At 53.1% G+C, this 25,849-nt stretch overlaps 2 protein-coding genes across 2 annotated transcripts; both read left to right on the forward strand.

Moving 5' to 3' along the window:
- The first annotated feature begins 7,721 nt into the window (after window positions 1-7,721).
- On the forward strand, window positions 7,722-9,223 carry LOC149808912 (uncharacterized). Its single transcript, XM_089995097.1, has 4 exons — window positions 7,722-7,948; window positions 8,076-8,210; window positions 8,263-8,499; window positions 9,034-9,223. The coding sequence occupies exons 1-4, from the start codon at window positions 7,722-7,724 to the stop codon at window positions 9,221-9,223; spliced, it is 789 nt and encodes a 262-aa protein (XP_089851223.1).
- Window positions 9,224-11,683: 2,460 nt separating this feature from the next.
- On the forward strand, window positions 11,684-16,197 carry LOC149808913 (uncharacterized). The gene is made up of 6 exons (XM_089995098.1): window positions 11,684-12,011; window positions 12,510-12,714; window positions 13,242-13,536; window positions 14,107-14,553; window positions 14,958-15,139; window positions 15,678-16,197. The coding sequence occupies exons 1-6, from the start codon at window positions 11,684-11,686 to the stop codon at window positions 16,195-16,197; spliced, it is 1,977 nt and encodes a 658-aa protein (XP_089851224.1).
- Window positions 16,198-25,849: the final 9,652 nt, after the last annotated feature.

A 25,849-nucleotide genomic window follows, 5' to 3' on the forward strand; every position in this document is an offset into this window, starting at 1 on the left:
TGCTTGTCCGTTTGGCTAGGCAACATGGTGTATGAGTTGTAGTGCTTCTGACAAAGAGTGATGAGTGGATGGCAGACAAAACCATGGCTTGAAAGGAATCGAGACCAGCGAGTGATTGCCACTGCGCAATGAAAGGAAGGGTGATGATGGTGACGGACCGGTACGTGATGGAATAGAACTTGGCTTCCCCGACGACCTCGAGCATCTCCGGGTCCAAGATCTCGATGGGTGCAGCAGAGAGGACACGAGGATCTGTGAAGCCGACTTTCACAGCCAGCCGTTTGAAATCCTCAATGTAGAGCGCCCCTGCAATGCACTCGCCCCACAAAACCTGCAGCATGTAACCTTTTGCTGTCTGCACAGCAATACTGACACGACAAGGTTGCTGATACCAAGAGATTCTTAGGCACCAAACGTTTCATTACCCAAGAGGTCAGCTGTTCCCTCACTAAGAAAGGCGTCAATTCCTGGCTCATGACAATATTTCATTCACCGGGCATCGCGGAAATAGACCAACTGCTTTTACATCCTTTCTATCTACCACTTGTGAGGCCATTGTCTGCAGCCTGTAATCAGGATCTGAAGGTAAGAGGCCACCAAACTCAACATTGCCGGGAAAAGCGTACACAGGTGCCAACAGCATGCCAGTTCCTTCAAAGAATTGAAGAATTGTATTAGAAGGGTGGCACACCTCGTGTTTCTGCACAGCCTCAGGGAGTCTTCTGTCGCAATAGACATCACTGAAGTACAGCTCTCCGCCCCGTGCCAGGACCCGATACGCCTCGGACAGTACCCGCGGCTTGTCGGGGCTCAGATTGATGACGCAGTTAGAAATGACGATGTCCTGAGATTCATCAGCAATGCCCGCTTGATCCAAATACTCGATGTAGCCCTTGACGAACTTGAGGTTGGGCTTGCTATAACCCAGACTCTTTGTGAACTCATCGATATGCGCGGTGGCCACTGACAGCTGCTCTTCAGTCATATCAATCCCAGTAACAGAGCCTGCAACCAGAGGGCTGGATAAGTCTGCCGGCCCGCGTTATCAGGCTGTTTCAAGTGTACCAAATAGGTCCTTACATCTCCAAATTTTCAGGACACTCTGCCTCACTAGCCGCATCAGATATTGAACAGCAATACAAATATCTGATGCGGCCTTCACAGTCCTCCTATACTTTCCCTAGATCCGTTGTACAGGCATCTCCAATGTTGTTTACTAGGCAGCCTCAGAGCATGAACGCCATACCTCGCTTTTCATTTCATGTCTGTCTTCTCCAGATGATATTTATCTAATTAATATTCTTTTAATTGCTTGTCTCTCAATGGTACAACGGTACCTATGATGAACAATGGTGATTATGATGAGCTCCGCAAGTTGCTGATATGTTCACCTGTCCTTGATGCCTGCACTGGTCCGATTTGTGGTCAGACTAGCGCATGAACAGGCAGGCACGCCATTGGAAAGATTTTAAACACCAGCACTTGTGTAAACATGAGGAAAGGAGGGGCCTGATGGGCGTGGTATTTGAGGGGTTGTGGCAGGTCCCTGGGCATCTCTTTACTCTCAAGCACACAAGGTCGCGGTCTCAGCTCGCAGTACACTCTCGTTTAGTTTAGTTGCAATGAGGCCTATGAGCTCGACTACGAGCCTGTGTCTACGTGTGCATGTGAGCTCGTCGTTCAACAGGGGTTCCCTGTTCGTGACCATGGAGTAGGGTTCAGGCGAAACACAACTACGCGGTCTTGATAAATTCTGGCCTGAGCGCATGACAAACGCGTAAAAAGGAGAAAATTTTGTCATTCTGGATTGAATAAACGTCAAGGCAAATCGGTCTAGAGACGGCTCAAAGATGTTTTGATTACTGGTGCCGAACGACTTGTTGAGCCCCCTGAACTGGAAGAGAGGACGTGAACCATAGGTTTGCGTGCCGGGACAGACTCGCCTCATGCACCGATTGTTTGCCTCGCCGTTGCGGTGACGATGCTTCACAGTATCCACCTCACACGTCGCCGTTTGGCGAAATGTTTTGGGGTTCGTCCATCCTAAGTCAGCTGGGTATGTGCGTGCACCAAGGACACTTCCATACAGCAGATAGCAATGCTCACCTGTCTCTCCAACAAGCGAAGCGCATATGTAGCAGTCCCGGCCCGAGCCACTGCCGAGGTCAAGGACCCTGAGTCCGGAGATTCCCAGGGGCAAAGGTGCTCCACAGCCGTAAAACTTGTCCTTCACCTCCTGAGGGACCGAGCGCATGCGTTTCACTATTTCTGAATGCGGTCTTCCAGCAGCCGTGCATGCGCTGGTTTTCAGGTCTTTGCTGGTTTCAAGAACCTCGCCATAGTACTTCTTGACGGAGGAAATTGTGGTACTTGCAGCCAATTGCTCTGTAGCAGAGGCAGAACACCGTCCTGTGTTACAAGACATGTTGCGCAAAGTCCGACGCAGTGAAATCTGTTTACAACGAATGTTGCAACGCGAAGTCGCTGGAGAATACATACCCAACGCCCAGATGATTGTCATTTTACCCCAGTAATCACCACAGTTTTGCCAACGCCTGCTGTTCACATATATGTCTGTGCCTCACGTCATCGCTGAGACCCGGCCTCTCGTCATCAGGCAGAGACTCCGAGGTCCTCGCGCCGAACCAGGTGCTGTCGACAGATAGGACTATTTCAGCATGCAAAGCAGCGAGCCATACAGCGGATTTGGGGATGTATCTCGTTACTGTAAGGTGGGTCCTACAAGTAGCAGGATACAATTGAATGAGCTGCCATGCAACTGTACGCAATAGCAACCTGCCACGGACTTGCTGTCGCCCCGACGTTATAGGAGACTCGGCAGCATTTTACGGTTGAAATCATGTAATGTGTGTTGTCTTTTCTGTATGTACAACTCTTAGGACATCGTTCGACGAGCTGCCCCTGGCATGGCCCTCCCGAACGAAGGTGTTCCTGGGTACGGTGCTTTGGAGCTGTCACATGGTGAGGTGGGGCGTTTTTCATTGGTTCATGCAACCATAAAATATCGTGAATATAAACAACATGCCGCCGTGCAACATGACAGTTCATACGTCGCTTACCTCGCAGCTGGGTAACTGATGACAGTGCTGGCTAATTTGTTCAATCTGTTTATGTCATAGGGTTGCCAGCCATGTCTGCCGAGGCAATGCTAATTCGTCTGCAGATGCAGCATCTGCCCTTATATAGCAAAAGGAGAGAGTGGAATTGCCCGGAGTGAGAGATCGCCAGTGGCCTTTAGACACATAGCACTTGCTTGCGGATCTTGAGAGCTCCAAGATGTCTTCCCAACAGTCAATCGCAAACAATATACTGGCTTGCAAGCCGCACGTGTGCATTGATGCACCAACACTCGAGCGGCATGTCAGACTATGAAGCGCAGCAGGGCCTGGCATGTTGCACACCATCAAGCAAAGTATCCTTTATGACAAGATGCTTGTTGTGCAGGTCTCCAGGAAGCTTTGTCAGCAAAAGTACAGTGCGTAGCAAGAGTCGCTATAGTGTGCCATTGAGCGACTCGGACGATGACGATGACGCCTCGTCCAAGCCACATCACAGCTCGGCAGAAAGCGGGTGCCTCAACCAGCATACCGCCCCATCGTCAACGCCAGCAGTGGCTGAACTCTCAGCTCTATGGCCGTTTGCGACGCCCTCGTACCTTATAAACAGGCTCAGTGCGCAGCAGGGGCGTACACACAGCGCATCAAAATCACCCTCTGCTTTGGGGATGTCTGCAACCTTAGGCATGCCGCGCTCCAAACTGCGTTCCTCGGAGGCACATTCACACACCCCACCCTCCAGCAAGCTGATCGCCACGCGCTCACCGCTTCTCGCATCGAACCCGCACATCAATCGGCGGCTCTTTGATGACTCAGCTGCCATGGACAGCATGGCGTCTGAGCATGCGGCCCGCCGTGAAGCAAAGCAACGCGCCACAATCGTTGCCGCACGGAACCGGCCGATGACCACTGTTTGTCGAGGGATGAGACTGCCGGTGACCTTCAAAGATGCTGCTGAAGGCGCCACAATGTTCCACCCAGGGGGGAAACCGCATCGCAGGGGGCGCTTCTCCGTTCCCAAGGATGACGCAGACGACGACCAGGAGCGTGTTGAGCAAAAAAGCGTCATGGCTCCTACAGCCGTAGACCCAACGGACAGCCTGATTTTATCGCCCAATGTGGATTGGACGCATCACAAGATGCAAGTCTCTGAGGATGCGCAACTACGCATGGCGGAAAATGCGCGGATGCAGGTGCGGAGCTGTGGCCACACCTGCATTGGGCCCGGTATGCAGTTGGAAGTGCTTCGCCAGGAAAGGTTTCCACCCCCAATGTTGCCTCGAGCATTCCTGTATCTTTGGGCATCTGGACCTGACAAATCGAAGGGTCTGGCAAAGCTCTGGCAGCTGGGACGATCGTTCGAAGTTATCATCACTAGTTTGGATGTCCAGCTGAAACGCAACGCTCATGGGCCGTATCTTGATACGTTTGCGTTTTGGGGGATTCGGGCACGGCTTGAACATGCATGTGCTTGTGCAGCGTCAGGCAGAGGCTGCCAAGCGAGAGGGTTGGGCCCAGCTACGAGCGTTGACCGATGCACGGCAGAAAGCATGCGATGAGCAAGCTGCTGCAGCGCATGTGTCCTTGTGTGCGGCGATTGTGGCGTCGCTTGATCAAGAGCAGCTGCAAATGGACCGCGCAAAGTATGACTCACAGGCCTTACTTGTTGCGCAAGAAATGAACAACGCACACTTTGGCATGTTGCACCAAGTCACTTGTGTCGAGCTGCACTGGAAAATGCTGCTGAAGCAATGCTTGGGCTCCCTGTGACCCATCCATTTCCTGAGGATGCAATTGCAGGTTGTGCCCAAATCATGATTGGAGATCTTGGGATGCTCACAAGGTCGGTCTATTTGGAACATGCTGGTGCCACAGGCACAATCCATGTGCTTTCTGCGCTTGCAATGCTGCCCATAGCTGCCTGGCCATGCAACCTACCCCACCTTGTGGAGTCATTGTAGCATTAGTGTGTTGCCGAATTGGTTTCAACGCCCATATTTGCCCTTAAAGATCATGCATTTGTGGGCATCTGGACACGCACAAATCACACGGTCTGGCAAAACGCTGCAGTGCGGCATGGCATGCATAAATAACGACATGCGTATCGAGCCATATCCATTGGAGCTTTGGCCACGCTGATGGCAACGACGAGGTGGACGTAAATTTTTAGTACCCAGCCACTCTTTTGAGCAAAGGATCGGCAGGAGTATCAGAGGTGGGCGTGCGCAGGAGGGAAACGCAGCAGCGTATCGCTGACTCACTGGCCCAGCTCATCGCGAAGTCGGATGCTTCGTTGGCACAGTTTCGAGAAGAAGAACGGCAACGACAGGAGCAAGCCGCACAGGAGGCTGCACAAGCCCGCAAGCGCGAAGAGGAGGCGCGTGCCAGACAGGAGGAAGAGCGCCGAAATGCAGAACGGTAAGCTCCCACACATGTCTGGGTTGATTACTGGTGGTGGTGATTGTTTCCAGACATGGCTGCTAACAAGGCCCGTCTGGAGCAGAGCACTTGCACGTTCATGACCGTCGCCAAGCGCCTGATTACTTCCTCAACGTTGTTTTGCATTGTATCTTCACGCATCTCACACAGAGTTGCATCTGCGTAGTTGAATATGTGGTCATATCGTCACGCTTGCCTTGCTTGCCATGTGCTGTGACCGCGTTGCATTCCATACTGCGTATGAAAACATTCAAGCCATTAATTAACTGGGCACTGGTTCGCGACCAGGTGTTTCCCACTTGCTCGTTTAGATGTATGGTGAAGTACACACTGCTTAGCCATGGTGTTGTTCAAGTTGATGCATGTAGCTGTATAAACAGTCAGGTGTCTGCTGAATGTACTGTGCTTTGCTGTGCATGACTGGCTGCCGCTTCAGGTGTAAGGTCCGGATAGCATCGTCAGCCGTTGTGGGGCTGGCACCCGCTCATGAGTGATGTATTTTGTCGCCCATGTCCATGTTGATGCGATGCATTGCAACATGGACATGGGCGACGCCAAGTGCACTCGCAAATCAGATCATCTGGTCTGCCGTGAACAAAAGAGAGGGCAACACATGCATGGTCGAGACTTGGCCGTCTGCTCTCGCACACGTGTGTCAGGATGTGCGCCGCTGTGTATTCCATCCCTCACTGCAGCACAGGGCGTCTCCAGACCTTGCGATGTGTGCGTCTAGATGTGAAAAAGCAAGGATATTGGGGGCAATTAGGGGGGTCGAAACACAACTGCCAAAGCTCTGCCCAAGCATCTTGGAGTTGCGAATGTCCATGTGGATGCGGCAACTGCAAGAATTCCAAGTGATGTGAAAACATACATCATCATCACTGCATCGTCTGCGTATAGTGAGGCGGCAGCTTCAGCAGCAGCAGCAGCTACTTCCACAGCAGATGCACGGGCCAGGCATCGGCGCGAGGCAGAGAAGGCCGCACAAGCGGCGGAGCAAGCCCAAGCAGCCTCCACGCCCACCAGCAAGCTCCTCATGGCCAGCGCCTCAGCCGTTGCTGAAAGCGCAAGGCTCGCCAAGAGTACGTCGCTGCTCGCCTCCCGTGGTTGTGCACGGCTTGCGAGGTCTGCAAAACCTGACTCGGCGCTTGCATAACACCTCCCCATCGTGCCGGTTTGTCTGCATTTTGAACAGTGCAGCTGACCACAGGCGTACTAGCTCCATTACTAGCTATCAGAACAAGAATCAAAAGTGGCCGGGTGTTTTTGGACTACAAAACTTCAGACCAAGAAAAGGAACCTTGTAAATCCACACGACTTCCTTCCATGCAGCTAAGGCTGTGTCTGCTGAGACATGTAAGGTCAGGTCTTTGTGTGTCGTAGAAAGTGACGTAATCATCATTCTATCTGTGCCTTTATCCTTTTGTCATTCCACCTTTGTCTACCTCTTTCTAGTAAAAGAGTCCTAACATTCATAAGGTGTTTATAAGGTGTCTGTTCAAAGACAGGCGTGGTGCCGACAGAATTTTTGTGTGGTCGCGAGCGAACGAGGCGATGTTGGGGCTGCAAGCTGGGAGGCTTGAGATTGCATGGCTTGAAGCTGCTCTTTGCTGTCGCAGGTTTTGGCGATGCAGTGAAGGATGAGGAGTATGTGCGCTACAAAACAGACGACGCATTCAAGCCTGGCCGTCGCGCGATTGAACGGAACATCGTCAAACGGACGCAGCAGATCTCTGCAGTGCACAGCCAAATCCAGAGCAAGAGCCAGGAGCTCTTGGCTGTCCTCAATAGCACACCGGAGGGGCCTGCACGCACGCACGCTTATGTCACACTTTCCAGGAAGTTCATCCTGCAGTGCGAGTCGCAGGCGCGCAGTCTCGCCCTGTTCTGGCACATACATGGCACAGCCTCCGAAGAACTTACAATTTCCATTTCAACACGTACTTCGTGGTCACACCTTGGTGTTCGCTTGTGCACTCCAGAGGATCTCATTGAGATTGCGCATGTACATGCTCCGCTTGATGCGCAACTATCTTCCGAGCTGACTGTCCGCACATTGATCAACATTGCGTTGCGCCGTTGTGTGCACTTTGCAACTGTGGCATCTGCTGCTGTCCCTGGTTGCTTTTACTGGCATATGGCTCTATATCGGGGCTGAGATATGGGATATACGCTGAGAGTCTGAGATATGCGGTGCGGTGAGCTATGTCGGAGCGTCATGTGATCGAGTATGCTGTACAGGTGACAAAAGCCGTGGGATACGAGTTTGCTTTGGGAAAGCTTCTCGCAAACATTGCCTGCACTCACCCCAAGTTGATGGATTTTACGATCGCCCAGCTGCACGCTGAGTGTCCCTTCACGCGGCCGCAATACACCAAATTCAGCCGTGACACGATCCCAGAGGACGAGTGGAGGAAACTTGTGGGTTACAGGTGCGGGAGCCATCACGCTTTTCAGGAAATGCGTCGAGTCTTGCTTTCCTGCCTTAGATGCATTCACCACGTTGTACCAAAAAGCAAATCTCCGTTTTTTTTTCTTTTTGACGTATCTGGCGTGCAGAGATCTGTCGTTTTCAGAGCCGGTGCTTCCAGACAAGGCGAATGTTGCCCATGAACATATCTGGCAGAATGTGCTGTCGAAAGACATTTCAACCCTAAACGTGGTTGTGACAGCCGTGCAAGAGGGAGCAGTCCTGTGAGCCTTTGGGCTAGTTGATCAAAGGCAATCTCGCGGAATGTTGTTGCAGGCAGGTCGAGGTGGGTGCGACTGAGAAGAGATGGGAGACTGAAGAGGAGTTGGCAGACCGCAACAAATCGTACATGCTGTTTTACGGCGCTCTGCTCCAAACAACGCCAAGCGGCCTGTCCTCTGCGTGGGCCTTTGTCGCCCAATACCTCAACGCCCTGCCTGCGAATCGCCTGACTGCATCTGGACTGCTGGCATTCATCCTCAGTGCCGGTTACATGCTGCACAACCAGTACGGGTGCGAATCACAAGCATGAACATCACAAGCAAAATTGGCTGCGCAGGGCTTGTTTGTGGGCTCGGGAAGCGGCAAATCTGGCCATGCCTGGTGTAAGCCAATACGCAGCCTCCACCTGCGTCTGAGTGTGCACAGGAGCAAAGCACAGTACATGATGCTCAGTCAACGCCAGACAACCATCATGAAGGCCAACCTCGACAGCGCTTTGCCGGATTGGGTTTCGACCCCCATTTCTGTCCCAAGAACTCATGCATTTTTTAGCACGTGGACCTGCAAATCATACCGGCTGGCAAAGTGCTGAATCCCCTTCAAACGGAACTGTATGTATACACAAATTATAACGGATATACGTGACAACACATGCCAATCGTGGCGATTAGCGCAACAGGTGCAGCACTAGATGCTGGCAGCGGTTCGCATATGCGCTTGTGGATGCAGCAGTAATCCATGATTGTGATGCTGCCTGGGCATGAAAGTTGGGGTTGGCTGACACATCACAGAGGCAGGGCTTGACTAGGTGTTCTTGTCTTGCAGGGGCCAGTTTGTCAAGCTGCTGCATGTGATGAACGACGAGTTTCTGAAAGACCTGGACACCAAGAACGATCCAGATAGCAGCGCTGTGAGAACTCGCCTGCACATGTACTTGGAGAGCGGCCGATACTTGCAAGAACCAGAGGGCCGCGTTATGAGGATGGAAAATGAATCCGATTTCATTCGCGCGTGATAGGTGTAGGCTGTCGGGCCATTCTTAGTATGTGCTGACTACTGATCACAAGCAGAGGGGGACTGTTAATGCTGTGTCACATTCCAAAAGGCAACCGAGGCATTCGAGGTTGTCATAAGTAGTCCACATGGTCTGGTTAGCCATGTTTCTTTTCGTCAGAGGCAGAGGGATGTGCTCCTTTGCGCCTGTCATGTGCAAAAAAATGACATCAATGGATCGCTCGGCACTCATATCGATGAGATGAAAGCAATGGGTGCAACGGCATTGAGGCACCATGGAAACGCCGTATGCATCGCGATGGCCGGGCTTGCAATTCCTGGCAGTCTTACTAGTGGTGCGTGCATGAGCTGGCCTGACCTTGCCACGTACACATGTATGATGTATCTTTCACAATAATTCCACATTGACATGTACAAGGTGGACAATATTGGCCCTCCAGACGTTTGAAACACAAAGGCGGCCATGACCCGCAGATCCCTGCTCCCAGAGTCATGCTTTCAGATGGAAAACGCACCGAAATAAGGGGTGGTGATTCAGGGACATGTGACGTCAAAATGTCTGACCACCATGCCTTGCTCTCACACCGTAGGTATCAGCTTTTCGTTTAACATAAAGCACCATGTCTAGAATTCGGTCCTGAGCCTGGGCAGAACGTAGTCTACGTCGTAGATAGCTGACTGGCCTATTCGACAGCGCCTCGTGGATGACTCGGCCACAACTTTCAGAGCTTACCAAACCGACCGATACGCTCGTGGTACTTACTTCCCGACAATCTGCAGAGCCCATAGTGGGCTGAGGTGTACGCGTGCGCTAATGTTCCTCCCAACCACGCACACAGATCATCAGCTGATGTTGCTGTAATTTGTGATGACTTGCACTATGGTTTCTGCTGACTTGAAACTTTGAAACTGAACTGCCTTGCGGCGTTGATAGCGAAGGTGAATCGTGCGGGCAGAAAGTGACATTCACACAATCATATCCTGTTGGACGAAGCGTGGATGGTTTGGTGATTTGCGCTGTAAAAAGATATGTCCTCGGCAAGCTCTTTCAACCTGCGGGGCATGGCTTGTTCCTTGATCTGCAAATAGGCACGCCAAGCGTTTTGTACTTCATGCTGCATGACTCTTTCTACCTCTGAAATGGCGTTTTACGCCACCTCAAGCGTGGATAACGAAAGCATCATCCAGACAAGGGACGGCTTTGAAGATGAAAGGTATTTTGATGAAAATCAGAAGAACGACAACTTCAAGGTGCTTTCCCCATTTCTAGAAATGCATTCTGGCATAGGCGCATGCCGATATCGTGCCCATATACATGGCGTGCGGAAAGGGTCTGTGTATCTGCTCGCCTCCAAGCGACCATGGTGTCAATCCACATTTCATTGAACGATGGAACAAAATGGGTAAGAGAGGTGAAGTCCTCGCAAGTTTTGTCTGCTATTGCGGTAGCTCGTTTCAAAGCTGCACGGATCCTAACCCTGTCGAACAACGAGCATTTCTCGTCCGCACAAGTCGGCGCATGCAACGTTGAAGTAACACACCAGGAAAATCCGATACCATAGAAGGCAGACAACGTTGCGGAAGTCGCCGATATCGTCACCTGGGTACTTTCGTTGTGAACTGCATCAAAACAAAAATGAAAACAACTGTCCGCACAAGGATATGAAAGCTTGTAACAAAACTATATTATTACGATGAACCTGAATCTTCTGCGCATGGACTCGCTGTGCTCAAGTTACTCTGGGATTCGTCGTTGTTGCTTTTACCCGTCTCCCACGCTCTGAAACACACACGCCTCATTGATTCAATCTGGTCGAACAACCTTGCTCCTGCACAAATGTAATGGCCTTTATATTTCTGTACCACGGAAGAATCCAGACGACGATAGTTCGAGCTTGAGTCGCAGCCAACTTCGTCCTCAGGGTTTAATTGATATGCATCCATGACAGTTGCTGGATGAATCGAAGCGTGAGACACAGTGCGCCCAGCGCTATGCAGAATCCATGCTGTCCACTCACATTGTGGTATCTCACGAGTGTGTTTATGCATTCATCCTGGGAAAGCCCATGACCTATGGTCGCGGGGGTGGATGACATGGTGCTTTCTCTTGGACCATGGGCAGCAACAGGCCCCTCATGGAGTTACACGTGTACATGTTTGTATGAGGGCCGACAGACATCATCAAGTTTCATGTGTGTCCGGTTGGATGCGGATATGAAAGAACATGCACAACAATGACACACGGCAACATTGCGGCCGTCAGTGCAGCGCAACTGCTACATGCCTGTAGCACACGCAGCTCAGCAACTTGCGTCATGCAGACCTTAGTTTGATGCCCGCGACTTGGTGAATTGCTCATGAGCGTTGCGACGCCCTGTCTCGACACGCTAATTCAGCTTGCTTGGCACTGGTGGCTCATACATGTAAGGTCCTCCGAACGCTCGGCTTCTTCGAAACATGGATGCCCATGACCAACAGCGTCGTACAGGTCGTGATCCGGGTGAGGCCACCGCTCCCGAGAGAGCTGAACGGATGGAAGCCGTTTCAAAACACGGTCCTCATCGACCAGGCCAACAAGGCGATCACGCTGTCCGAGAACCTGCCAGCATACGGTCAGAATCCGAACGGGGTCTCAGAGGGGCTACTGTACGCGACATATCGCTTCACGTTTGACCACGTCTACGGCACAGAGTCCCAGCAAGATGAGGTGTACGCCACAAGCGCTCAGCCTGTGGTGCTCTCCACTCTCCAAGGTTACAACGCCGCCATCATCGCGTACGGTCAAACAGGCGCGCATCCGCGAGCTCATCAGTCACCACCGCAATCTACGGACACCATGTGCACATGAGCAATGCCATCCCCGGGGACATTGTGGTAGCGTTGTCAAAGGAGGCATCGTCATTATCTTTATTCTTGGGCACTCCCCTGCGGAAAGCTGCCTCACGGTGCAAAGCAGCGGTGCATATGGCTTGCATCGCCAAGTATGAGGCATCGCACGAAGCGTGTTTTACATTGGTGCGACCAAGTTCAGATGCGTGATGCCAAGTCATGTCTCACACACCACACGGCTGGTACAAGTGTCATTCATGAGGGCGGCAACTGGACCGCGGAGTCATAATTCATGTTCTTGATCTCTAAAGCATCGCGTTGGCCACAGAGATGCATCTTACAGCTGAGAGTGATAACCCTTTCGACACCGCCATGGTTGGAAACTCCAAGTGAGGAGAAGTTACTCCTTGATCAGTTACTACTACATGGAAAGGATGAGCATCGGCTGGCATGTGCAGGCACGGGCAAGACGTTCACAATGGAAGGGAACATTCACGCACAAACGCGAGGCATCGTGCCTCGCGCCATCGGGGACATTTTCCACTGCATCTCTCGTGACATGGGCCCCCACAGTCAGTACCTGGTGCGCGCATCGTACCTTCAGATCTACAACGAGTGCATCTCCGACCTTCTGAAGACCGAGCGCTCCAACTTGATCATCAGGTGTGTGACAGCTTCCCAGACCAAGATGCTTGAATGCCGGTCCATCTACTGCCTGCTGGAAACTAAATCTGGTAAGCAGTGACCGCTCTTACTTACCCGCCGCTGGTACAAAGTTTGTCAGTACAGCACAGGGGGGATCTTTGGTCTCGTACGGGCCCATGTTCGCTTATGGTACTATCATCGTACAGGATGTGAAGAGGACCTGCACCACTTGGCGATAGTCAGTCCTTAATGGTGCCAGCACCAGAAGGAAGCGGAAATTGTATTCAAATGTCTGGAGCTCGCTGAACGATTGCTGCTAGCAGATTTTGCCTTCCATGAAATAAATTTACGAGAAGTTTGCTGGAGCTCGCGGCCATTCAGAATCACTGAAGTTTTGCTTACGCTGCGTAGAGATGCTAAAATCATGTTCACAGGCAGCGCTTGATTGGAACCAGTGGCAATATTTGTGGTGTGTTTGTTCCTGGGCCAGGACAGTAGGCTTCCAGGCGCTCATCTATTCTTCCTGACTGTGAGTGTGCTTGCAGGGAGGACCGTCGCCGGGGGGTGTATGTCGATGGCCTGTCAGAGTGGGTCGTTCGCAGCCAGGGTGAGATCTTGGAGCTGATGGCCAGGGGGGCGGAGAACAGGGCGACAGGGGCCACCAAGCTCAACGACGTCTCGTCCCGCTCACATGCCGTCTTCATCGTCATCGTTGAGCATTCCCAGAGCAACCAGGGCAAGCAGTCCGATGAGATTGAGACAATGCGGGAGGCGGTGCGAAGCTTGCAGACCTCCTCCTCCGAGGATCCCATGGCCGCAGAGCAACCTGTCACCATCAAGGTGCTTCTCTCCTCACCACGATGCATGATTCATGCTGCACATTTCGATGCTTGGCGTGTCCTATGTTGCGCTGCACTCAGCTGATGGCAACATGCATAAGGCGGTGAGCTGATTTGCAGCATACCGTGGACTTCCGCAAGAGAGGTACAGTGTATTCTGCAGCGCAGCCTTTGCGTCCTGTAAATGCAAACGACATCATACAGAGCATCACTACAAGATGCTGAAGATCCTTTGGTGTTCATTATGAGACGCAACTTGGTGTTGTCCTGTGAGCACCCGGGTCGATGGTGTCCCAGTCATACCATCCATTGTGTTGTTCCGCTGTGCTGCTCCTCTAAACATGATCGTTTTTCGTGCCCCATGCTGCCAGCTCGTCTGACGTTCGCGCGCAATACTACAGATTATGTCATATTGGAATGGCCAATCAGCACAAATGGTTTGTCCAATTGCTCTGCATGACCGAAATGGTACCCAATTCGGTGCCACATTTGTCTTCTCGAAGGCTATAGTCCGATGGATCGACATCCAACGTGTATGTTACCCATATGGACAGCCCCGGCTGTTGTACAGGTGGGCAAGCTAAACCTAGTAGACCTGGCCGGGTCGGAGCGCGTGCACATCACCGGTGCAACCGGCAAGCGATTGGAGGAGTCCAAGAAGATCAACCAGAGCCTGTCAGCGCTCGGAAACGTCATCGCCGCGCTGACGGACAACAAGCCGCGCCAGCACATCCCGTACCGTGACTCCAAGCTCACACGCATCCTGGAAGACTCACTCGGGGGCAACTGCAAGACGACGATGATGTGCATGATCTCGCCAGCGCTCGAGGCGTTTGCAGAGAGTGTGTCGACGCTCAAGTTTGCAAACCGCGCGAAGAACATCCGGAACCGGGCGCAGGTCAACGAAGACCTTGACCACCGCACACTACTGCGCAAGTACGAGAAGGAACTCAAGCGGCTGCGATCCGAGCTGCAGCGACGCTCCAAGCTGCTGGTGGACAAGCGCCACTTGCTTCAGGTGCGCCCGCGCTGCTCGTAGTACCAGGCAGAAGGCAAAACCCCGAAAATTAGCGTAGCTCAATAGGTTAGGGCGTCGTATTACAAATAAGAAGGTTCTCGCCACTCGGGCTGGACTTTATGCTATCGCTGGGTGCAGCGCAACAACGCTCTGCTTGGTAGCTGTCTTATGCGGTTGCCTCAGCAGCAGCAGCACTGACTGCGTAGCTGTGAATTCGATGTTTCTGATGAGCTTGGAAGGACGATGCAATCTGGCTATCTGAGGAGCGTGCTGGCTGCGGTGGTATGCACAGGGCCAGGGAACTGTCACATTGTGTGCTCTAGATCTCCGTCCCTCTATGAACCCCTCGCTTCAAGAATGAAAGGGATTTGGAGAACACTTTGCCAGCCTTGGTGCTTGCACAGGTCGATGAGCAGAGGCGGAGAGCTGAGGCAGACAAACTGGCAGCCATTACAGAGCTTGAGACGAGGAGCCGAGAGTTCATGCGCGAGAAGACGGAAAAGCGCGCCCTTGAGGAGAAAATCGCGGCTCTGCAAGGGCAGCTGCTTGTTGGCGGCCGTGGCATTGAGGAGACACCACAATTCCGGTGAGTTGGCCCCCTCCTGTGTTTGCATCCCGTACGCAAGCGCTGAATAGTCATGATTTGTACGGGACGGGAGAAAACCTGAGGAGCTCAAAACATAAAACTAGCGCAGCATGCCTGTTACGCCATTTCATTGGTTGAATGAATGGATCTTAACATGAATCCTTGTGCTGCATGGACATTGGCAACTGTGAGTAGTTGTTTGGCATTAGCGCTACGGTGACCACCTGAAGCCCGCTCAGTGAAACTACCCTTTCGGCTGCCACATGGCAGGAACGTGAGCTGTTCAGTCTGCCAGCTGTGGTGACACGGATGAGGCAAACACACAGCTCTCTGCATATCCAGCTGCAGACATGAAGCTTTCAGATAAACTCATGCACATCTCTCAAGTGCATCGGACCAAGGACGGTTAGTCCTTGCTCCATTCGTCTGGCTCCCTTTCTCCATAGCAAGAGCCTAGACTCCATTTGTTCACGGCAGCCACGAAAGGGAAGAAACATAGCGTCGGCCAGTCGCTGAAAGCGCTATCGAGCAAATGCAGGAACATGCTGGCACGGGAGCAGCGGCGCATCCGGAGCGAGTACGAGGATCGCTTGAGGGACCTAGAGCGCGAGCGCAACGCTGTCGAGGATGACCGAGCGCAAGTGGACCGCTACAAGCAGCTGCTGCTGAAACAGCGCGATATCATGCTCGCGCTCACAAAGCGCCTCAACGACCGCGACGAGCAGATTCTCACGCTTCAGGAGGAGCTCGATGCGTACGACAAGTACCAGCGGAAGCTCGAGGACGCGCTTGACGAGCGCACGGCCGAGCTCATTGCGCTGCGCAAGGCCGCCATGGAGCATGCCAACATCTCGCCCATGAAGAACTCCCAGCTGCAGAGCGCGCTCGATGCGTGGGGGGTGGAGGGCCCGCGCGCCGCGCTCGGGTCGCCGCGCATCGCGGCAATTCGAGGGGGGAAGGTGAGGGGGGCCTTCTGGCGCCCCACAGCGCGACGCGGGGGGGGCCGTGCAGCTCGCCGACGCCACTCCTCAATCCCCCCACAGTGGAGCGGCGTCTGACTCAGATGCTGATGCAATGGCGGCATTGGTGGAGTCGCAGCGTGCGGAGATTGAGCGGCTGCACGCGCTGCTTGCAGAGCAGGCGACTCAACGCGCGAGCGCCCCGAGCGGGTCTGGGGGCCCCCAGGACGCGATGCTGCGGCAGCTGGCGTTGCTGCAGGACGAGAATACGCAGCTGCGGGGCATGCTGGGTCAGGACAGCTGGCGAGGGGCCAGCGAGGCGGAGGAGAAGATTGCAAGCCTGCGGCACGAGAACGAACGCCTCCGACAGCATCTACAAGAAGAGGCAGGTGAGAATCCCAGCAGGTGTATGAGAATCAAGAGCATTATATGGCAATTTGCCTGTCCAACGGCAGTACACGCCTCAGCCAAATTTATAGGGATATGCTCCGTGTTGAAGTCGTGTTTATACAATCTGTAATGTATGACAGCCTTGTCATACATAGACAGCCTTGTCATAGGCCTCAACCGCTGCGCGGTCTCAGCTCTCGCAGTTGGCTGCCAGTCCAATCACCAGCCACGATATTTCAAAACATATTCGGGTTTCTCCTCAGACTGTCTGCCTATATGGTGCATTGGTTGGGGCAGACCTCCATGCATAAGGTAAGCATCTAAGCTGTGCTTCAAGAGGAGTTGTGCGCCATCATGTTGCGATGCTGACTCATGTTGCAGGTGAAGCATCTCGCGCCACGCTAGTCGAGCAAGTGAACAACCATGCCAAGGAGCGTGCGGCCCTCAAGACCATTCTAGACTCCAAGATCCGCCTGCTCGTGGCTGAGATCCTCAAGGGGCTGGGTGACATGCAAGACTCTGGCGCAGCGGCGCCGCCTCGGCTTGTCCGACAAGCTAGTGCATTGAGCAAGCTCGTTGCGGCGACTGTAAATGCCATGGCCCCGTCCCACGATTGAGTGGGATGCTCATGACTAGCGTAGTTAGAAGAGAGTAGCCTTTTTTTTGATGAGCGTGCACAGCAATGGGTTGTTGTGGCTCGCTGTGCAAATGTTGCGGTACCCAAATGGTGTTCTGGGTGGTAGTTTCAAACCTGCCAAATAGTTATGTATCTTGTAAGATGTACCCGGGTTTCCCGAAAGCTCAGATGAATGGCCTCATTATACTGTCGCCTTTGACCTGTCCATTCACTGCATAATACATTTATGGGAGGGCATTGGCTGAATCCTGTCCCAGATGCTCTGGAGTTTGTCTCGTGCGCTGCCATGGGCCTCCATCGCCTCACGCTCGGCTATCGTGGCGCTCCCATGCGCCTGCCTGACACTGTTGACTCATTCGTTGCATTCAATGCATCACCACATATACTGAGTGCGGTACAATCTAAGTGTTAAAGGATGTTCAGTTACGAATCACCTCGCAGTCATGGGTGCTGGGACTGCGAAGCGGTTGGTGTTGATGATGTTAAAAAAATCTGCAAGTTGCTCCTGGACTTGCAATTGACAAGCAGCTTGTGGATACCGTAGCTATCTTCAAAGATTCATGGCTGGAATGGCTGAGGGGCCCTCCCAGTCCTATGCTGACTCACTGATGGACATGTCAATCAGCCGTCAGCTAGCGACATCGCTTCGAGTCTCTCGACGAGTGTGAGATGATCCTGAGCCCCAGGCTGAACATGAGTACATGCTGACGTGCATGCCTGGTTTTGCGACCCTATTGCGTTTTGTAGAACCGGCAACTCTGTAAGCCCTGCTGCTACAAAAACACATCCCCCAAGCCTTTGGCTGCCTTGTTTTATAGAATTTTATTTGAATGATTGTCAAAGGTGAAGCTTTCGCGGAGCATTGGTGAGTTATTTATGCTTGAATTGGGGCCACCCTGTTCCTCGCGGGGCCTACCAGATTCACGCCCCTCAACCTGTTGCGGCGACAGCGCGCACTCGCGGTGAAATCTTAGTGCTAAAATCCTTTTGGGGAGTGTTGGAAGTGTCACTTGAAAGTGTCGTGCCGACAGCAAGTTGCGCTGTTGAGCGCCGCTGGAATGCTCATCATGCAGGGAGTGCTCTCTCGCATAATCCCGAGATACCAGGTTGGCAGGCAGTGATTGAAAGCATTTTCACATGCACATGCCCGAAAAGCCGCGGTGACATCACGGCACCAACCGTTGCAGACATACGGGACATCGATAATAATCGCATTTGACGAAGATGAGTCAAGCGCCTCTAGGAGACCCATGTCCACGTACAGGCTTACCAAGACGAGATTTTTTTCATACCGCGCGGTTCGAAAGGACAATCTGCATTGGACGCTCGACCAGACAGCCCCTGGAAAGACGTGGAAGGCCTGAATACGTGGGAGCATGCCAGTGGTGAGAGCACACGCACCCCGCATCGGCAAGTTGTCAAAATGTGCATGCAGCACTGGTACAACATGGCGAATATGGAAGCTGAGGTACGTCTCTCCAAGAGCGCAAGCAATCACAGCCACAAACGGGTGTTGCCCATGCGAGCCTCTTCCCTGTTGGCATATTCTGGGGGCATGTTTGCAACTGTCGCAAGTTGGCATTATAACACACCATGACGATTCAGCGCCGCAGTGTGACGACGGATGGAAGTGCAACTGCTGATGCAAGCATAAGGCAGAATCACAGAGTTGTGGGGCCATTCTTTGACTTGTTAGCTGAACATGGACACCAGATATAGGTCTCCCAGGGCCACTGTGTGCCAACGAGACATTTTCTAGCAACCAGGTCAGCGTCAGCACAAACAGCGAAAGCACAAGCGCTAGATACCATTGTCGGTGTATGCAAAAAACAAAAGAAAAACCAAGTTAGTCGGGAATTACAGTAAGGCCTAAAGGCGATGGGAGGGCGTCCTGGTGAACCTTCCCAGAGGGCCCTCGGCCACATACCTTGGCGCAGCAAGTATTTGCGAGGGAAGTGTACCTTGTTTGGCGATGGAACAACCAGGGTCAGTGATAAGGACCAGCTATCGTCGGATAGCTCTAGTATTGTACACAACTGAGTGATGCTAGTACCGAACACATGTATAGGACTGTAATGTGAACAAAGGTTCCACCTTTGTTGTGACGACTAACCCTGTACTAACCGCGGTGCATGTGCGAGCCGCTACCTCAACTGCTATTCCCCAACAATCAGCTCTGTGACGATGCGATCGATGGGTGTGCAGGGTGGAGAGGTTGACAGCATGATTTTGCTGGCACAAATGCTTCTGTCAGGATATGGGCTGCCGGAGGGATCCTGCACGTGCGGACGAACTGCTGAGAAAAGCGCGTGAGCTTCGAGCTGAGGATGAACGCTACGACAACAGCGCGAAAATGCTCGCTCTCACTATCTCTGGCGGTGATGGCCGCCTCCTGTGCACGGCTCTGAGTCCGCACCACATGCCATTGCGAGAGAGTGAAATTCCTGGAGCTTTGCCATCAGGAATGCTGCCTTTGTCAGGCCGCCTTTGTTCCAATTTTCCACTGAATGTGAGTGCTCAGGCAGACGGCTGAACGCAATGCGATGACACATGCCTGTTTGTTTGTGCATAGCAGTAGTTTTGTGTTTTGCGGCGGTGCAACTTTTTCACGGCTTGCCTTGCATGAGCTTTGCAAGCCTGATTCTCAAGTAGTTCTTGGAGTTGCCAATGTCCATGTGGATGCGGTAGTGTTGTAAATAGTCACATCTTCATTGCACAATTCATGAACGATTGTCAGCTCAATTTGGCTGCTGGGGCAAATCAAGCTGCACACCTCATGTTCTCAAAACATTGGCGCCCAACTTGTGACACTAGCATGATCAGATGGAATTGAATGAGCTGAGGCTACTTGTTATGGCTGGCAACGTGAATATTGTGCTTACCTTGTAATGTGGCTATCTGGCCTGCCTACAAAGCGTTGGTAATTGCCCAATTGAATTGGTGATAGGTTCCAAGTCATGGAATGCTCCACTTGATTCAAGTCTTGAATGCCAGCCTTCGACTGTGAAGTAGTCAATCAGGTTTTTTGTCGGCAAGTATCTTTGAAGAAGGCGTAAGATATTCATTGCCTGGGACATCACCTGCGTCATTTTGTTCAGTAAGTGCCAGCTCTCTGGCTTTGTTTACCATGCGCAAAACTTGTTTACATATGCACAGCATGCCTGTACTTGCCATGAGATGTTTTCGTAGCACTTGAGCGATTGCACGGTTTTGCAGCGTTGTGGATTCGTGTGTTCCCTGCACTACGTTCTCAGGAAGGTGCACTCGGATGATCGACATGTGAAAATTCCCGCACCCAGACGCAGCGACCAGCCATAACAATTGCGTTGTCCATCGCTGCATCTTGATTGTTGCAAATCTTGTTGCTTGCGGCAATCCCCAATGAGAACCCAATGATGTCGTCCTCTGCAGGACCAGAGATGGCAGATCGCCCAGATTTGTTCCAAAAGTTCAAGGTGAGTACTTGCTGTTGGATACACACATCATCTCTGTTCCAGTTGAGGGATACGCCTGTTTTCGGAGCAGGCCCATCATTGCACTAGCGGACACTCCGGAACACCGCATCTAGCTGCGAGCATTACCTGAGTGTTCCACTGCCTGTCATGTTAAATGAAATGCGATTATCCTTGGCACGCTTTGTGTTGGAAGGCCACGCGCCACGTTTTTGCACGTTTCCCATCGTCTCTTCCACGTTTTGAACCCTGGACAGCAAGGCATGTTTGGTCGCAAGCGACGCTAACAAATATCGTACCACCTCTCGCTTACTGAACGCCAAGACATTTGAATGAGTTGTGATGCAGAGCATGCTTGGCCAAGGCCAGCAAAGTTACCCGGCGCAAGGCAACGAGTACCCCCCGCAACAGCCGTATGCGCAGCCGATCTACAACCCGCATAGCAACCCTTACGCTGCACAACCAGCTGCAAACAGCCCGTATCAAGCACCGCTCAACACGCAGGCATATACTGGCCAGCCACAAGCGTATGCAGCTCCCGCACAGCCAGCGCAGCAGTATCGCCCTCCAGTTTCATATCAACCTGTCGGGACTCCGTACGTCCAGTCGCTCACCCAGCACAGCCACAACCAAATCCTGCTCCGTACAGTCCCATTTTCCCCACTATCACGCCCCTCGTTCCCTGCCGCACCGCCCATGTATCAGCACGCTGCGGGAGCTGCGCCAAGCGCTCATAGCGCACGTCCTCAGGTTCCCCCAGCTGGATATCCTGCATCAGTGGCTCCCGCAGCACAGATAGGGGTGCCTTACTTTCCTGTCGCCCCTCAGCGCCCTCCTGCGTATCCTGCCGCACACCCAGCACCCCAGGCGTACGCGCCTCAGTCATATGTACCCCAGCCATTACACCCGGCCGAGGAGCAGCGATTGAAGCAACAACAGCAGCAACAAGAGCAGCTAGCAGCGCAGCGGAAGGAGGCAGAGGACCGTGCCCGCCAGCAGCAACAACAACAGCTAGCCGCGCAGAGGAAAGCAGCAGAGGACCGTGCTCGGCAGCAGCAACTGGCAGAAGAGCAGTCGAAGAGGCAACGGGAGGAGGCGGAACGAGCAAAGGCACGGTGGGAGGCAGAGGAGAGGGCCAAGCTCTTGGAGAGACAGCGGCTGCAGCGCGAAGCAGACGAGCAAGCGAAGCTTAAAGAGCAAGCGAGTCTGGAGCGGCAAGCAGCGGAGCGTGCACACTGGGAGGAGGTGAGGCTGTCGAAAGAAGCGGAGGAGCGCGCCAGGCTGAGGAAGGAGGCTGAGGATCTCGTGGAACGCCAGCGGAAGGAAGCGGAGGTGAGGCAGCAAGAACAGCGCGCTCAGGAGGCGAGGCTGGAGCAGGAACGCATACAAGCACGTATCGAGCGCATCAAACAAGAGGAGGCTGAGCGACGCGCCAAAGCAGAGTGGGAGGCCGCCGAACGTGCGAGGCTGGATGCAGAAGCGCTCGCCCGGCTGGAAGAAGCGGAGGCACGCGCTGCGGACGTGGCACGGCAGCATGCGCAGCTGCTGCAACAGCAAGCTGATTGGAAGGCACAAATGGAGCTTGAGAGCCGCGTGAAGCAGCAGCAGCTGGCGGAGGAGGCGCATGCGAGACAGGTGAAAGAGGCAGAGGAGCGTGCACAGCAGGCGAAGGTTGAGCAGGAGCGCGTCAGGCTTGCGCTGGAGGCGGAGGAGAAAGCCAGGTCGCAAGAGAAGGCAAGAGAGGTGGCGGAGCGTGTCCGACAAGAGCGGGAAGCGCAGGAACGCGCAGATCTCCTTCGTCGTGAGGTGGAGAGGCGTGTCGAAGAGCGTATGAAGCAGGCGGCCGAAGAACAAGCAATGCAGCAGAGGGCTGCTGAGGAGGAGCGTGCCCGGCAGGAGCAGGAAGCGAAGGAGCGAGCGGCACTGCTCGAACAAGCCAGGCTGGCTGACGCATCGGAGCAAGCGTCTCGCGAGGAGGCGCGCCGCAAGGCTGCGGCGTTTGCGAGGATGAAAGCGGTGGAGAGGGCCAAGAGGGAGGCAAAGGCGCTGGCGGAAGCGGAGGCTCTGCGGGCGCAGGAAGCGGCTGAGAAGGCGGCTGCGAAACTGCAGGAGGAGGCTGCGCAGGCGCGGGCGCAGCAAGAGCGTGCGGCGCAAATGCAAGCGCGTGCGGAGGCGTTGCGAGTGCGCGTGTTACAGGAGGAGGCTGCTGCTAGGGCAGAGGCCGCACGGGCGGAGGCCGTCAAAGCGGAGGCTGCTCGGGCGGACCCCGCGCGGGTGGAGGAAGTAGCTGCAAAGCTTCGGGCCCAGGAGCTGTCTCCGCCGCAACGCTCAATGTCACCGCAATCGTCGTTCGGACACCATGCTGGGCTTCCCAGCGTTTTTTACCCTCCGGCTGGCGCACAAGCGCATATGTCGGTGCCGTCCGAGGGTTCGTTTGGTGAGCTGCCCAGGGCAGCGTCGGGGGCAGCGAGTGCACAGTCACGCTTATCGACGCAGTCCCGGTCATCATTTGTGCACCACCCTGAGCTGCCAACGGCAACCAGCGTTCAGTCATGCGCTGCAACTTCTTCGCAAATGTCGTTTGGCCACCATGCTTCGCCAGGCCACCCAGCTGAGCTGCCTCGGGCATGTTCTGGGGTTCCAGGCGCACAGCAAGCGGGGCAGCATCAGCAAGCACTGCAAAGGTGGCCCCATAGTGGGGCTAGTGCGGCAGGTGGCCGATTTGATGCAGAGCAAATAGGCAGCGATGAACTCGCGCATTTGGAGGAGTCTCTCAAGGTCGATGCTGAAGCTCGCCAGAAGGAATTGCCGAACACAGATGCTGGCCGTCGTCTTGCTGGCGCGCAATCCAGGTTTGAACACCGGCAGTTTGAGCGGCTGGTGCAGGAGTACCAGCGTCGCTCTGGCAGTGCGCACATGCAATTCAATCCAACACACCCCGCAGCATGCTCTTGAGTGCACGCCTCAGTGCTGGCTGCCCAGTATTTCAATGACACACTGCTCAAGGCTTGAGTTCTGCATTGCGTAATGTTCTTGAAAGGTGGTAATTATGAGGCGTGCACTGAAGAACATCCTCTTGGATACGGTGAATAGATCCGCAAGCGCTGTGCAAAGCGGGAACCACTAACGTTCACTGCCGATGTTGACAATGACCTGCCATTTGGGCCTGCATCCCCTTCATTTTTCCTCGATATCATGAGGTTTGACAAAACATGGCTTCATGTGCATGCGTTGCACTTTTTCATCTGTGTGTCTTAGGAGTACCTTTGCCAAAGTGCTTTCAACTTTGTGCCACTGACAATTTATTTCGCTATGTCCGACCCATGCTCTCCACGCATGCCCTAGGCAGGCTTCTGCGATGATTTTGTGGACAGATGCAGTGTGTAAGATCCAAAGCCAGTGCCTTGGATGGGTTGATTGCATGAAGGGTGCTTGCATTCAAGAGCACAAGACACGCATTGACAACAAAGCAAGAGTGGTGATGTGGTACAACTTACATCGTGACCAGTCTTGACCAGTCGGTAGGATCACAGGCAAATGCCCAGCTCATGACTGAAACTGGTCCATACAGGGCAATTCTACAACAAAAAAGATGTATCCTAAAAGGTATTATAACAGATGTGTGTTACAACGATGCGGGAAAGCAAAGCAGAAATAAACTGCAAACAAGGACGACTCAATTCAAGAACACACGAAAGAAAATCAAACCAAACACACAGGAAAACAAAGAAAGAAAGAAAAGGACAATCAAAACAGCCAGCCGACAAGACTAAGGGAGAGCAAAGCAGGAGCGCTACAACACGACACACCAACCCCTCTACACCTCACCTGCCTCATCAACCGGCAGCTCACAACCCGGCATGAACTGCCGGCCCACATTCTGTGCAAAACAAAACAGATGTACTTTATATGATTACCTTAACGGTGGGGTTACAGCATGCACAGGACAAGAGAGACGGCCTGTTAGATCCGTGAGGACCCCGGCACGGCTCACAGGAGTTATCGACACGATACTGATGCAAGCCGTCAGGCTTGCGCCTCCCCACGCAGGTCCATGTCTCCCAGCTTCAGTTGAGTGGGCCCCCACCACTCTGAAGGATGCCGTCAGGCAAAGCTTCCGAACCAGTCCCATGAATTGTAGGGGGGTTCACCGAGGCAAGAAACACGAAAGGCTGGCTTGAGAGATGCCTGCATATCAAACGAACAGAGACGAATAGGAATATCCACGCAGATCAGCACAGTAGTGCTGACTCGCAAGGACTGGAGCTACATACATTGATGATGGGAATAAATGTAGGTCCACTGTAGTCAGGAAACAATAGGGGATACCGAATAAGGGGTACTTCATAACAAATACCTCAGGTATCAGGAGTCAGGGAAACTTAAAGCTCACTGCATCTGAACAGCTATGTATTGTATAGCAAAAGAAAATTTATTGACAATTGCCCCTCACGAGCATGGATCTACAGCCAACAGTTGCCTGGAGATAGCCATGCTCGAGGGCAGCTGCTATGCGATAGGTATCGCCACATTGCATGTCATCAGAATCCTGCTCAGGCCATACCTACCAGAGATATGGCACAGCCCGTTTTCCGATGCCGCAGTGGGTGTGGTTGGCTTTAACGTCACTGTGGCACGCACACAAGTCTCATACAAAGTCCCACTTTGGAACATATCCTACCTCAATACCCAACCGTTTGCTTGACACAAGAATAAACACAATCGCTCGACACGCACCTGCGTGGTTGTTTCTTGCAGGGAGGGAGTAGCATGAGCGCTGTCGTTAAAACCAGCCGTGGAGGTGCTCTGCAACACATGAGGGGCATTTCGGAAAACAACGTACCAAATGCATTGTAGAGCATGGATCGTGTCAGGGTCAGCGTGCATGCAAATCATAGGACCATGAAATAGGTGTGAATCCATTCACACCTGATAAGTTCAGTGTCCATCTCATGCTCCTGTGCACATTTCATTCAATGCGTCACAAGCTGCAACCTTTGAGATACTCTGTCCGAAACATCGCAAGCTAAATTGTACCTCTGTGCCGCCCTTGGTATGCATTGTCATCCAAGGTGCGCTCGCGGCTGAAGCTCCAATGAGCATGGCTTGACACCTGATGGTTTATTTCTTGCATTTGTTACCAGGCCAAGTCACATGTCTCGAGATAACAATGTCAGTGACCGGAAGAAAATTACCTCTAAGATGTTGCTTGGTTCGGCAAGTGCATCCACATCGACGGCCACATGTTTGGGAGATCCGCCCTGCTGCACAA

This window comes from Nuphar pumila, unplaced genomic scaffold (genome assembly GCF_984573655.1).
Source record: "Nuphar pumila unplaced genomic scaffold, dmNupPumi1.hap1.1 HAP1_SCAFFOLD_1993, whole genome shotgun sequence".
Classification (NCBI taxonomy): Eukaryota; Viridiplantae; Streptophyta; class Magnoliopsida; order Nymphaeales; family Nymphaeaceae; genus Nuphar; species Nuphar pumila.

Excerpts from the sequence above, each read along its gene's own strand:
- LOC149808912 (XM_089995097.1), top strand. The coding sequence starts at position 7,722 with ATGTCGGAGCGTCATGTGATCGAGTATGCTGTACAGGTGACAAAAGCC. Across the intron at positions 8,211-8,262 it reads GTGCAAGAGGGAGCAGTCCT|GCAGGTCGAGGTGGGTGCGA; the intron begins GTGAGCCTTTGG and ends ATGTTGTTGCAG. Across the intron at positions 8,500-9,033 it reads ATGCTGCACAACCAGTACGG|GGGCCAGTTTGTCAAGCTGC; the intron begins GTGCGAATCACA and ends CTTGTCTTGCAG.
- LOC149808913 (XM_089995098.1), top strand. The coding sequence starts at position 11,684 with ATGCCCATGACCAACAGCGTCGTACAGGTCGTGATCCGGGTGAGGCCA. Across the intron at positions 12,715-13,241 it reads CGCTCCAACTTGATCATCAG|GGAGGACCGTCGCCGGGGGG; the intron begins GTGTGTGACAGC and ends GTGTGCTTGCAG. Across the intron at positions 14,554-14,957 it reads ACAAGCGCCACTTGCTTCAG|GTCGATGAGCAGAGGCGGAG; the intron begins GTGCGCCCGCGC and ends GTGCTTGCACAG.